The sequence below is a fragment of the Chaetura pelagica genome, unplaced genomic scaffold (assembly GCF_000747805.2).
Source record: "Chaetura pelagica isolate M959 unplaced genomic scaffold, ChaPel_1.0 scaffold55, whole genome shotgun sequence".
Lineage (NCBI taxonomy): Eukaryota > Metazoa > Chordata > Aves > Apodiformes > Apodidae > Chaetura > Chaetura pelagica.
In genome coordinates, this window is record NW_009953571.1 from 2,037,198 (window position 1) to 2,051,857 (window position 14,660).

Below are 14,660 nucleotides of genomic sequence, written 5' to 3' on the forward strand. Positions count from 1 at the left end.
TGACATGCTTTTCCCTTTTCTTTTTAATTGTTCTGTAATTCTAATTAAAATAATTTATTTTTAGGGAGGTGGTGAAAGGCCAAAGACGGTCTGGCAAGGAGACCTCCTTTCTGAGGAATGACCCATACTGGTTTCATGCAGAGGACATTCCTTGTGTTGGTGCCAGACCAGAGCAGTACTCACTCACCTGAGGATGTCATTATACTTATGTTGTAACATCCATATTCTGCAGAAGTCATGGTCTCTCTTCAGCTAAAGGGAAATCTAGTAGAAGTGGATCTAATTTATGAATCACAGAGAACTGAAAAAATGGTGATATGTTTTAAAGGCTTTCTCGGTTAATAAAATGCTGCTGCTACAACATATTAGAAGTAGTATTTTATATTTTTATAATATGTGGTCCCTGCTGATGTTCTCCCATGGGTGCACTGATAGGATTATCTCCTCTGATGTGGTTCAGGGAGATCCCTTCTGGGAACCCTCAGGTCTGCAGAGGAGGAGACTCCCACAGCTGTTGGGTGCTGGAGGGAGTTGGCATCATCACTGCCATCGGTTGCCCACACTGATGGATTTAGAGAGAGCATCCTTGTGTAGGGTGTGCAGCCTTAAAAACAAACCCCCAAAGGTTGGACTTGGTTCAGGGGAAAGGAGCTTGTACTATTAACTGCCTGATGTTTCCCCCAGTTTCATCTGTGGAGTATTACAGATTGGCCCAGATCTGGGGCTGTTTCTCCTGCCCTGTGTAGACCCCTCAGTGAAGTGGCTTTTCTGTACTGGCTCACAAAGGATACCTCCTCCTGCACCCATCATGTTAACTGGCTATTGAAGTAAGTGCCCGTGTCAAAGCAAGCAGCTGTACTCAACCCCAGTATCTCCATGTCTTGTATATGCTGAAAAAATTCTCTCTTTAAAAGTATTTATGTTAATAATGCAATAAATATGTAATGCTTTTAAAACAGCTGCTGTTGAGTCATTTGTTTATCTTGTACAATTTTTGCCTGAACTGGTAACAAGCCTGTCACAGAGTCTCTTGGAGGCACTTGGCATCAGAGAGCCTGAGGCAGGATTTGTGGGTATGGCACCCTGTGGTGTCTGCCTGGGCTGGTGGCTGCTCTGTTGTTCGGGATCTCCTGCCTTGGCTCCGCACCCAACATTGATTTGGGAAGGGCCAGTGGCCTTTTTCCTGCAGTCAGCAGAATCCTCCAGGCTGGCCCTGGAGCAGAGGGAAGAAGCAGAGGGGGCCAGCGGGCAGTGGGGTGCCATGAAGCAAATCCTAGAGCAGAGGGGGAGGCAGAAGCCTGAGCCTTCCTCCAGCTTTGGAGCTCTCCTCCCTCCTTGCTGTCTCCTGACTGCTCTGGTATCCTCCTGGGGTGGAACAGTCCCAGCTGCTAAAGAATACCTTGACATTTTTCTGGGTATGCTCACTGGGAATGCTCATCCCAAAACTTGGCAGTTTGGTGTCCTGAGTGGGCGTAGAAAAAAGGAATCCAGGGCTGTTTTTTTGCTGCTAGCTAGAAAGATTAAGGGAAAGGTGTCCCTGTGGAACAAGGAGCTGTTCCTCCAGCAGCCACGGGCTTGATCTAAGAGCTGCAAATGGGATGTAAATGGTCTCCATTGGTGCAAAGGCTGGTCCTGAGTAGCCTGGGCAGACAGGTGGAGTAGTGGTCTTGAGCCTGGCTCCTCCCAAGGACTGAGCAGGACATGAAATGACCCATTTGCACCTGGTGGCAATGCCTGTCTGCAAGGAATGGGAACACCTCTGGGTGACTGGGTCTGCCCTAATGGCAGTCCCAACCCCACTCTTCCCCTGGGCCTGGCAGTCCCTTGGGAAACCCACTGTGCAGGTGAAGCCATCCTTACCTGCACACAGTGCTTTTGTCAGCCTAGCCATGCCTGTTCTGGGCACCCAAAACAAGGTAGCCTCTTTGCCTCCATTCAGCTTGAGCGTTTGGCTGGCCACTTTCCAGCCTTCACAGGAAAGGTTGCTCAGGACACAAGCGTTTCAACCTTGGACAGTTAAGTCAGTGAAGGCAGACTGGTGCAGTGTCTCCTCAGCAGGCATGTGCCCTGCCTCCCTGCACAGGCTGCTCTTCTGTGGAATGACTTCCTCTGTCCTTGGCAAAGCACCTGTCTCTAACCCATGGTGTGCAGCGGCTCAAGCTTTCTTAAACCAGTAGGTGGAATTTGGGTTTTATGGTTTCCTTCATGACCTGTGTAATGTTGTGCTGCTGGGGCTGGGCTGCAGTGGTTCAAAAGTGGTTCATTTATGTGGATGATCTCATCCCCATTTTCATTGCCACAGGAAACTACCTTAGATGTGAAGGTTACTCTCCAGGACCGTGAGCAAGTTACTAGCTGCCGGCAGCTGTGAAGAATCATGTTTATGACTGGATTATTCCCCAGCTCTCAGATAAGAGCTGTCTCCATGCCTGCTGGTGACATCAGCAGCAGGGTCCCTGCAGGGGGCTGGCTGGCAGCAGGGGCAGGGTGCTGAGGGGCAGGCTGCAGTGGCACTGCAGCTCCCACCTGCAGCCTGTGCCCGGCTCCTCGCTCCACATCGCGCCCGGAGCAGCCGGAGCCACAGGACGCCCAGAGCAGAGCTGAAGGACACTCTCAGGCAGAAACATGGAGGGCTTTAGAGGCAGGAGGGACCAAATGTGTCTTTATCTGGGCATGCACATGGCCAGAGAAGGTGAGAGCATTCAAGGAAACATTGATGGATTTCTTAAGCTGAAGAAATACCTGTGAGCTATAAGGAAATGTTTGGGCAAGGACTAGTAACAGCAGATGTCAAAGCAGCCATATGTTGCTCACCTTCATTGATGTTACTGGGCCAGGGAGTGCTGAATAATAAAGGCAAGTGACATAAGAGAAGAAAAAGCTTTTAGCTGTGAACTGTTCAGCTCTGCTTTTAGGTCTGTATGTACCATGACAGTGCCTGGGTAGGTGTTATGAGCTCATATTGTTTGCAGCTGGAACCAGTATCAGCAAGTATGTCCTCTAGAAAGAACATGGGGAGTGTGAGATTAAATAATATGACCCTAACTATATGTATCTGTCTTGCCAAGTTGTGCAGAGGGCCAGTTGTTTGGAATGTGAATGAAAGTATTTCTGTTGAACTGAAAATTAACTTTTGTAAGTCAGGAAAATAAAACCAATGCCCAGAAAGTGATCTTTCTCTGAGCATTGTCAGGAGATGCCCACAACATGGTGCTGGACTTTCCTGAGACTTGCAAGGCTGTTTGTTTTTTTATGTCGCACCCTGCTGAATGCCTAAGTGCAAAATCTTCTGGTACTGTCATGTTTCTTTTTGGACAACCAGCAAATATCCCCATCCATATTAGATGCCCCTGTTTTTGCCCTAAGTATCTCAATTCTGCTCATCCAACAGGAGAGAAGCAAGGAAATCTGGTTTCTGCTAAAAAGGAAGATAGTGATTTTGGGAAAGAGACAGGCAGAGGAACCCTTATAGATTCTGGATACTCCTGAGAACAAAGGAGGATTCCCTGGGATTTGAAGTGATGGTGGGAAATCCAGAAGTCCTTGTTTCCAACACTGGGCAAAGAAATTCTGCCCGTGAAACCAGTGTTTCTGTGTTACCATTACTGGCAGAGATATTCCTTCAGATTGGATGTACATTGCTGTCATCCCTTTCACAGCAGAAATGGACCCACTGGCTTAGTGTCCCCTGGGTGTCCATGCTCTTTGTCCTTTATCTCTTGCAATTTGCACACCATTATTTATAACTTCATGCTTTCCAGTCTGGCTGTGTTGATGGCTCTCTCTGAAGGTCATTCTGGCTTCATCGTGGTTGTCATTCCTGGTGTAAGGGGGGGCCCATGAAAAAAGTTTATTCTTCATGCTTGCCTTGTCATCTTGTCCTCAGGTACGTGATCATCTCCCGGGAGGAGAGGGAGCAGAACCTGATGGCCTTCCAGCACAGTGAGAGGATTTACTTCCGTGCCTGCCGTGATATTTGCCCTGGGGAGAAGCTACGGGTCTGGTACAGTGAGGATTACATGAAGCGGTTGCATAGTATGTCTCAGGAGACCATCAACAGAAATCTCACAAGTGGTGAGTCCCCCTTCCTTTCCATCTTCTTCCCTCGTCCCCTTGGGCTGCCACATTTGTTGGACCAATTGCAGTGGGTGAAGTAGGTGACCCACAGGCTATGCAAGGAGAGCTGCATTGCTAGGAGCAGAGCACCTCTGGGTGATACCTCTGCAAGGCATGGATGGATGAGTGTACAAGAAGAATAATACAACCACTGTCATGGAGATCATGAAAGAAAGATTTGTGCTGTGTTGTGTCGTGTCACGTGTTGTTGTGTTACGTCGTGTGTGTGCTTCAAGGGCCTGAGGCAAAGCCCAGGGATCACAGAGCTCCTCTGTTACAAGACTTTCTGGCCTGAAGATTGCCAAGCTGGTTCTCCCACAGACAGGCATTAGGTTTTTCTTCTGAATATGATGCTTTCCCTGACTCCTATCAGCAGCCTGTTTGAGGGAGCTCTGGCTGGTTTTGTGTGCATACGAAGGAGAGATTTCCTTGGTGTGTTTGTATGTCCATTTTTCTTGCTTAATTTATCTCCTCTTTCTTCAGAAAAATAATTTGGGATCAGCGCGACATCAGCTAGAGACTCCTTAGTCTCACAACCTTAGAGTGCATGTACAACGTACAGGAGGCTTTATACTTGTCAGACTGATTCTTCCCTGGATAAAAATTGTTATCTTAAGAGTAGCCATGCCGGAACAAACCCAGCGGTCCTTTAGGTCAGTCTAATGTTAGCAATACAGGAAGCTTTAGAGGAACACAAATATTCTTAATGCATCTATTCATCTATGCAATGCTGAGGCCTGAAGTTAATGAAGGGTGTTTATTTCCAGGCCCAGCCACAGAATGGCAGGGCCTCAGAGAGGCAGCCACGCTAAAAATAACTGTCTAATTAAGATTGCCATGGATATTATTACACAGCTGCTGTTGCTGCCTTGACTTGGTAAAAGGTGTCTCCTCTTTAATCACGGGGTGGACAAAATGTCCTGATAAAGCTGGTTATCCTCCATCACCTTGGAGTTAGGCACTCGCAGTGTGACATCTTGATGGCTGTACTTGGGCAATTCCCACTTCTGAATTAACACTGATGCGAACGTGCTTTTTATGTTAGTAAACATCACTGAGTGATGAGGTACAGGCTGCAGTAATTTTGCTGCATCCCATGCTCACATTAGTTGTCCACATGGCTTAGTACTTTCTGAAAATCCAGGAAGAAAAGGACTGTGCCTGTGGAGCAGCTGCTCTGAGGAGGGCACCAAGGCTATGGACAATTGTCCTGCCATACATACATGACCTTAGTCATTGCTTGTCATAGTGTCATGGTTTGTGTGAGCTGAAATGTTAATTTACAGCTTGCTCTATTCTATGAGCATGGTGAAGATCTGCCTCCGGGCTCCTCAGGACCTGCCACAGCCTACCATACACTCAGGTAGAGATCCACGTGGCTGCAGAGACCATCCTAGAAACCCCTGACATCTTGGTGAGCTGAGCCTGCAGCAAGCTGGGCTCAGCCTGCATTCACAAAAGGAGCACAGAGATGTTGTTAAAATGGAGCATCACCTGGGCTGTTGCTAGACTTGCAAGACATCACAGCCTCAGTTGGGAGGGCACTTAGGGAGTGGCACCAAAATGTATTGAGTCACTTTCTATTGAAAAGGTTTTATATCCCTTGCAGAGGAGCCTTTTGAGTGAAGCAGCACGCTTTGTTAACTCTTAAAAAACCAACATGGTTCACAGGTTTTGTTTCTGTTGGTAGTGTCTTACCCACCCCATCAATGGAGCTGAGACCAATATGAAAAATCATCTTCTGAGTTTTAGTTTTTCCACAGGGCTAAACCACTTGGTTGGTTGGGTGAAAAAATCACTGAAAAGAAGTATCCATTCTCTAAATCCCTGTCTCTGCCAGTAGTCATTACAGTCCATAACAGGGGAAACACTGAGACACTCAGAGGTTTCCCTGTAGAAATTCTCACCAATGTGTTAAAAATGAGATCTGTTGTTATGAATTGACTCAAGAAGAGGTTGGGTTTGCCAGCCAGCATCAAAACCCAGTGTGAAAATCCCTCCCATTCAGGCCAGCCCTTTTTTATGGTGCCTTACTCTAACTGTTTTGAGTCTTGCATCTTTTCTGCATTCTTAGCATTGCTCTCCTTAGAGAGGGAATGGTAGTTTTTGCTCCGTAACTCTTGTGAAAGCATGAATACACTTTAAAAGCAAACAAAACCAAAAATCAGCATAAAGCAGCGTCTTGTTTGGGAAGCCATCAATGCTTGAAGTTATTTACAAGATAGAAGAATGATGGAAATTGAACCAAACGTATCGTCTTTTGAATTTCCAGGTAAGGAAATCTGGCTATTCCCTTTATTTTAAGAAAATTATAATTTGTATGAGGTTGCTTTTTTTTTTTGCTTTTTTTTTTTAATCACTGAATGGCCACACTCTTAGACTCCACCAAGACAAGCTAGATGTCCCATCCTTGTAGAGGGCGTTCACCTGTTGTAGCTCTGTTGACAATAAGTACCTTGGGATTTAAGAGTGCAAATTATTTTTACTTGGAGCAGCCTCCAAAAAGAACGAGAGGGAAGGGGCTTGCAAACTTTGTGCCATGTTGTGCACAGACACTGGGGTTGTCATGAAATGGTCCAAATCTCTTGCTGCACTGCTGTACACTTGATACCTTTTACCAAGTCAAAACAGACACAGGTCTTCCAGCCAGCCAAAATGGCGCTTGGGCTTTGGTCATTAGGTTCCACTATGATCAGTCATTCACCTCATAGTCATTCACCTCATAGTCCTCTTTCAGCACGGGTTGGTTATACCTAAAGGTTAAACAAGCTGCCTGTAATTTCTCTTCTCTAAAGTGCGTGGGTCCTACTCCGCTGTGGCTACCCAGGATTGTCTCTGTTTTTGCAGACGTGCCCATTAGCAGGGCTCCTCCTCTCACAAGCCTTGGTTTCCACTGAGTTGTGTCAGTTCCCTGGTTTGTAACGCAACATGCAGACCAGCAGGGATTCAGCCTGCATTTTTATTCTTTTTTCATTTGAGTTTTAGATTGAGGGATGTTGCTTGGTGCCTGGTCATAATCCCCACCCATCATTTTCCTTCCCAGGAGACAAAAAGTTGCAGAGGGAAAAGTCAGAAAAGAATGTGGAAAATCAAGAGGACGTGAGGGGTCCACTCCAGCTCACTGCCTTAAAGCAAGGGAAGAGCCCCTACAAGCGCAGCTGTGACGAGGGGGAATCCCACCCCCAAACAAAGAAGAAGAAGATTGATCTCATTTTCAAAGATGTTGTAGAGGCTTCCTTGGAGTCTGCCAAATTTGAAGACAACCAGTTAGCAACAACTGTGCCACTTTCCATCAGAAAAGCATCTAAATACCAGGCTGAAGACATCTTTGAGAGGTGTGGCAGTGCCATGCAGCACAGCTCCCTGAATCTCAGCAGAAGCCGGAGTGAGGGGGAATGGAAGGTCCCCCACGGTTCCTCTTTCAGCTCAGCCAAAGAGATGGGCATCCTTGAAGATGAGGAAGAAGAGCCCCTGTCACTCAAAGCAGACAGCCCAACCGAGCTGTCACTGGCCTCTTCACAAGGCAACTCCCATGAAATCCCCACCACCTCCTTCTGCCCCAACTGCATCCGGCTGAAGAAGAAGATCCGTGAGCTGCAGGCCGAGTTAGACATGCTGAGATCTGGGAAGTTACCTGATCCACCCGTGCTACCGCCCCAGGTACCCGAGCTCCAAGAGTTCTCAGACCCCACAGGTAAGCCTTGCCAAGTAACAGCGTTCTCCAAATCCTGCCTAAGGAGAGTAGTGAGATGCCTGTGTGCTCTGTACCCATCTAAAGTGTTTTGCTCTGAGTATTCAGGTGAACATGTGGTTTCATGGAAAGTTCACTGTCAGGTTTTGTGACCAGTTGGGACCGGAGCTGATACAGTTGTGGACACAGTGGAAAACACTGTCTGGGAAAGACTCTGTATGACAACTTGCTCTATTTGTTGCTGTTGTAATCGATAATGCACTGCCAATAAAAAAGACATTCCATTGCAGACAGTTTGTTTGCTGTATTTTTGATGCATTCTCTTTCAGCGAAAGCCCCTCTGCAGTGCCTCACAGGCTACCAAGAAAAGCTGTATGCGTCTGTGGTAACGCTGAAATGTGCACTCTTTGTGTATGAAACAATGTCCTGCTGTGTCCCTTGTTGGAAAGCCTTCTCTGTTGCCTCCACTGCCTTAACCCAACCATGTGTCCCTTTCTGAAGATACATTTCATTTCCTCCAGGAACATGCTGTTGAGCAGCCAGGAGTCTTCACCAAAGGGACTATTTGGGTCAAACCATGTATTGTTCAAGTGGCCAGGATGTAGTGTCCTTTCTTGCTGTCCACTGTGGTGTGTTGGAGACAACGTTCACATGCAGAAACATTGATGTATTTTCCCTTCAAAGCTATCATTCTAATTTTACATAGTTCATTATGGGACGGAGCAGGCAGTTTGTGGCCAGCATGTAAGCCAGTCCTCTGCTGTCACCAGCAGGCTGCTTCTTTAGCTCAGCAGTTTTGTATATACCATAATTTTTTTCCTTTTTTTTTTTTTTTTTCTTACAGCTTCAGAAAGCATCATCTCTGTTCCCACCATCATGGAGGATGATGACCAAGAGGTGGATTCTGCTGATGAATCGGTTTCCAATGACATGATTGCTGCTACAGACGAGCCTTCCAAGATGTCTTCTGCGACAGGCCGGAGGATACGACGGTTCAAGCAAGAGTGGCTTAAAAAATTTTGGTTTCTGCGGTACTCCCCGACACTGAATGAAATGTGGTGCCACGTCTGTAGGCAGTACACAGTGCAATCCTCTCGGACTTCAGCCTTCATCATTGGCTCAAAGCAGTTCAAGATACACACAATAAAGCTTCACAGCCAGAGCAACCTCCACAAGAAGTGCCTGCAGCTTTACAAGCTCAGGATGCACCCCGAGAAGACAGAAGAGATGTGCCGAAACATGACCCTGCTCTTCAATACGGCCTACCACTTGGCCCTGGAGGGCAGGCCCTACTATGACTTTCGGCCTCTGGCAGAACTACTGAGAAAGTGTGAACTCAAGGTGGTGGATCAATACATGAACGAGGGAGACTGCCAAATCTTAATCCACCATATCGCCCGGGCTCTTCGAGAGGACCTGGTTGAACGCATCCGACAGTCTCCCTTCCTCAGCATCATTCTGGATGGGCAGAGCGATGACTTGCTTGCAGACACAGTTGCGGTTTATGTACAGTACACGAGCAGTGATGGGCCTCCAGCAACTGAATTCTTGTCTCTTCAGGAACTGGGGTTTTCTACTACAGACAGTTACCTCCAAGCATTAGACAGGGCTTTTTCCAGCCTGGGAATACGATTGCAGGATGAGAAGCCAACTATTGGCTTGGGAGTCGATGGTGCTAACATTACCGCCAGCCTGAGAGCCAACTTGTTCATGACAATCAGAAAGACCTTGCCCTGGCTTCTCTGCCTGCCCTTCATGGTGCACAGGCCCCACTTGGAAATTCTGGATGCAATCAGCGGGAAGGAACTGCCATGCCTGGAGGAGCTAGAAAACAATTTGAAGCAACTGCTCAGTTTCTATCGTTACTCTCCCCGACTCATGTGTGAGTTGAGGGTCACTGCTGCCACTCTGTGTGAGGAGACTGAGTTCTTGGGGGACATTCGAGCAGTGAAGTGGATCATTGGAGAGCAGAATGTGCTCAATGCTCTAATAAAGGATTACCTTGAGGTTGTGGCCCATCTCAAAGATGTCAGTGGCCAGACCCAAAGGGCAGATGCTTCTGCCATTGCCTTGGCCCTCCTGCAGTTCCTGATGGACTATCAGTCGATTAAACTCATTTACTTCCTGCTGGATGTGATTGCTGTGCTTTCACGCCTCGCCTACGTCTTTCAGGGGGAGTACCTTCTTGTGTCACAGGTGGATGATAAAATAGAGGAGGCCATCCAGGAGATCAGCCGGCTAGCTGACTCGCCCGGGGAGTACTTGCAGGAATTTGAGGAAAACTTCCGTGAAAGCTTTAATGGCATTGCTGTGAAAAATCTACGGGTGGCTGAAGCCAAATTCCAGTCAATCAGAGAAAAGATCTGCCAGAAGACCCAGGTGATCCTAGCCCAAAGGTTTGATTCCCGTAGCCGGACTTTTGTGAAGGCCTGTCAGGTATTTGACCTTGCAGCTTGGCCCAGAAGCACTGATGAGCTCATGAGCTATGGGAAGGAGGATATGGTACAAATATTTGAACACCTGGAGACAGTCCCATCATTTTCCAGAGAGGTTTGCAGAGAGGGGATGGACACCCGAGGGAGCCTGCTGATGGAGTGGCGAGAACTCAAGGTGGATTATTATACCAAAAACGGTTTTAAAGACTTGCTCAGTCACATTTGTAAATACAAACAGAGATTCCCCCTCCTAAATAAAGTAGTTCAGATCCTCAAAGTCCTTCCCACCTCCTCGGCCTGCTGTGAGAAGGGGCGCAGCGCCCTGCAAAGAGTGCGCAAAAACAACCGCTCTCGGCTGACGCTGGAGCAGCTCAGTGATCTCTTGACGATCGCCGTGAACGGGCCACCCATCGCCAGCTTTGATTGCAAAAGGGCACTCGATAGTTGGTTTGAGGAGAAGTCGGGCAATAGTTATGCGCTGTCAGCCGAAATGCTGAGCAGGATGTCATCTCTTGATCAGAAGCCCATGTTGCAGAGCATGGACCATGGCTCTGAGTTTTACCCTGATATTTAGGAAGGAATGCCTCGGATCAGAAAGCTGTTGAATAATTTTTTTAAATCTATACTCTAAACTTTGATATATTATATAAATATATATATATTATATATAAAGGAAAAACCCACACTGAAAATTTAAAAGTTAAGACGATGTGCGTCTGATAGAAGCTAAGCAGAATTTTAAAGATTGAGACCATGTTTAGACATTTACTGGTGTCTCCAACCATGGCAGCTGCAGTGTAGGTGGCAACATTTCATTCTGTAGAAGCATGTGCTGGGGCCATACTCTACATGTTCAAACCTAATGATCTATAAGCTAGACAATGGGTCTTTGTCAGCCTCCTCCTTTCCCTCCCAGCAGTTTCCTTGTATGTGTGTTACTGGTTTGTTTGGTTGGTTTTTTGTGTTGTTTTGTTTTGGGGTTGTTTGTTTGGTTTTTCCCTCTCAGTTATAATCTCTGCCTCTCTTTCAGTTGTTGAGTCCAGTTATTGAGCCATTTGAGCCTTTTGTTGATGTCTGTCGGATGTCTAATTTCCAACAGAGCATCCCGAGCGTTTATGTTGCCTCCAGCTATCCAGCTCCAGTCAGGTCTCTTTGCTTGAGTAGGAGCTTTCTTTACTTGCAGAGGTTGCTGGCAGGAGGGAAAGGCTGGGGGCATGATTTGGGGTTTTTCTTCTGATTTAGAAACAAACGCCTCCACTAAACTGTGATGCCCCTTTCTCCGTTCTCTGTACTTTTGGGCTGTAGAGTAATACTTGGCTTTCAGTTCCTTTTATGATAACTGTAGTACCAGTCTATCATACATATATTATAACATGATGTCATGTGCAGACTATAAAATAGCAAAATAGAGAAGGCAGGGGGAAATTTTTGCATTTATATTTTTATATTGTAGGAGATAAATATATATATATATATATATATACATACAACTATTCATTCAAAACCAGGGCTGCTGTGGAAGCTAGACAGCCAATGAGTCAAGAGCCATCTCTGGGCAGAGATTCAAAGGCTTAAAAAATTATATTCTAATTTACATTATTTATACTATGTCTTTATAATCCTAGATTGTTGTGGGGTTTTTGTTTTGTTTTGTTTTGTTTGGAATGACTGAAAGAAAAACCTGCTGCAGTTTGGTAGCAGGAGCTATCAATGCAAGATTATCTTGGAGTGTATTCATGTGATGATGTCCTACAAAGGTTCACGTATTCTCTTGTGACCAAGATAACATGTTCCACAGCACAGCAGACTGATGATAGCAGGAAGGGTCCTCTGCTTCTTCCTGTGAAATACTTCTTTTCTTGAAGGGATGCAGAGTCCAGCTGAAATGTGAGTGGAGGACTTGCATCTTCAATCACAAAGAGATTGTTCTGTGAGCTTGGGGTTCTTCTTTGTTTATTCTTTTAAAGTAAATGAGCTCCAGGCATTCACACCATATCACTTCAGGTTACAAAAGAAAACAAAAAAAAAAAAAAAGAAAAAAACAAAAACAAAAAAGAGCAACAACCAAAAAACAAACAACAACAAAAAAACACAAACAAAAAAGGTGCAAAAACTCCACAGATGCTAGTGCCTTGCCCTGCTGATGTGGCATGGACAGCACCAACCTGACCAGATCATCATGGGAGTGAGAACCTGTTGTCGAGAAGGTGTCCAAGCCGACATGTTCTCACCTCCCAGAGAGATGAGCTTTGTGCCAAGCTGTGTTGTTTGGAAACATGATGGTGGTATCAGCAACACTGAACCTTTCCTTTCTCCTGTTACTCCCCTGCCCTTGGTCTTGGTGCTAAGATATCTCTAGAACCGTTGCTGCTAGTTGATAGCTTTTCATTTATATAAATATATATATATATATAATATTATTTTATTTTTTAAACTTTTTTGTTTGTTTTCAATGGAGATGTAGCATGTTTGGAACCGATCTCTCTTGGAGTCACTTTCACTGCCAGGGTTCACACACTGTCTTCCCCAGGAAAACACGCACTTCTACCTAGGTCTTGCTCACCTCCCACTAACCCCTTTGCCCTCAGCAGCACCACAGCCAGCACCGGGCAGAGGCACGCAGCCAAGCCCCTACATACTGGCTTAGCTTTCAGACCCCATGAGAACAGCTAGACTGGTGTTCAGAGTTTTGGAAGTGTTTCCTCCCTGTCTCTACGGGACTGAGGAGGGACTGAGCCTGCCTGAAGCTCTAGCAGTGTCTGATCCTTAGGTCCTGTGCTGTAACAAAGGGCTTTTCAGCCAGATGGTCTGAAGGGCATAGAGAGTGGACCCTGTGAATGTAGTGGTGAGGGCTGGGCAAGCAGCGTACCCTCCGTAGCACTTACTCCCTGTCCCTTCTGCCTTACCTCAGATGGTGTGTGCAGCCTACAGCTGGCTTGAGCAGGAGGGGGGCACCTGCAGCGGGGCTACCTACCTGCTGCCAAACCGCCGGCGGGGCAGCAGGCACCGGGCTCTTCTCCCTGTGGTCCTCACGGACAGCTCCTGAGCTAGGTCAGGGCATCGCACTGTCACAGCGCAGGGATATCGATATGCAACGCCTAGCAAGCAAAAAATTGGCTTTGTTTGCATTTTTTCCTGTCTTTCTCAATAAATGATGTGATCAAATCGACCCGTTCATCTAAAAATTAAACTGGAAACCCTCCACCAGCTGTGCAGACTTGGGCAGTTGTTTGCCTGAACATGAAATAGGAATCTCTCCACGAGGTGCTTGCAGCCCTCCAGACGGTGGAGTCAGCTCTGCATTGGGTGCTGCCACAAAGCTTGCAGAGCTGCTCCCTGCTGGGGAGTTGGCAGGCTGTCTCTTTAGTTACAATTGGAGGAGGTATAAAAAGAAAAAAAAAAAAAGAAAAAAGGTAGAAGAATTTCTTCTTCATTAGTCTCTGACCTGGAGATGGGCAAGGTGAACGTAAATGTAGGAGACCAGCAGTGAACTGATGCACCAGAGGGGCAGCAGAAGCAAAAGTAACAAAGATACTTGCTACAAGCTGCTGTGGCTGTCAGGCTGTAAAGACAATTTGCCTTCTCCCTTTTTTTTTTTTTTTTTTTTTTTAATTTTTTCTTTCCACTGCTCAATTCCATAGCTCTTTGTGAGGGGAAAAAAATCACCTGGCTTTCTCTTTGCCGCAGTGAAAGCTTAGCACGTGGCTCTGTCACAGAGGCCCATCAAAGTGCCTGGCCTACATGGAGAGTAGGGACACTTGCAGACAGTCTCCAGACACCTTTGCAGACAAGAACACACCCCCAGAGCTTGTGCTGAGCCACCCAAGAGGCTTGTTTACAACTCCTGCTCTGAGCCTCTTCACTTTTGCCACTGGGGAGAAAATGGTGCCTTGCCTGTTGGTGGGGTAAGAGCTGCCAGAGGCTTGTTCAGAAGTTATTCCTGTAACTAGTCACTACTTTCCTTTGGTTTGTTTGCAAATCCCACTCTCATCCATGACATCTTTTACCAGCTGCTCTTATTCCTAATGGCAGAGCAAAATATATAGCAAGTGGTGATTTTTTTTCTCCAGGCAGTAAGCTGGACAAGGAAATTGTGATTCTCTGCCACGGGATGTTGCAGTTACATGTGATGGAAAAGGTCGGAGACCCCTTGTATTGGTGGGGGGTGGGAAGCAAGTGCTTGGAGGAGCAGCCAGTCTTGTCTAGCCCAGCTGCCCAAATACATAAAATTCCCCACCACCCCCATGCCCTGCAAACACAGGTGCTTTGCAAGCTTTCCCTCTAGGTTTACCGCTAACTAGTCACTACTTTCCTTTGGTTTGTTTGCAAATCCCACTCTCATCCATGACATCTTTTACCAGCTGCTCTTATTCCTAATGGCAGAGCAAAATATATAGCAAGTGGTGATTTTTTTTCTC

General features: G+C 46.5%; 1 protein-coding gene across 1 annotated transcript in view; it reads left to right on the top strand.

The window, feature by feature from the left end:
• Positions 1–10,816, top strand: part of PRDM11 (PR domain containing 11) — a 24,678-nt gene extending 13,862 nt beyond the window's left edge. The window contains exons 5-7 of the mRNA XM_009999505.1: positions 3,887–4,074; positions 7,160–7,810; positions 8,652–10,816. Coding sequence (XP_009997807.1) covers positions 3,887–4,074; positions 7,160–7,810; positions 8,652–10,816 — 3,004 coding nt within the window. The remainder of the gene's footprint in view (positions 1–3,886; positions 4,075–7,159; positions 7,811–8,651) is intronic.
• Positions 10,817–14,660: the final 3,844 nt, after the last annotated feature.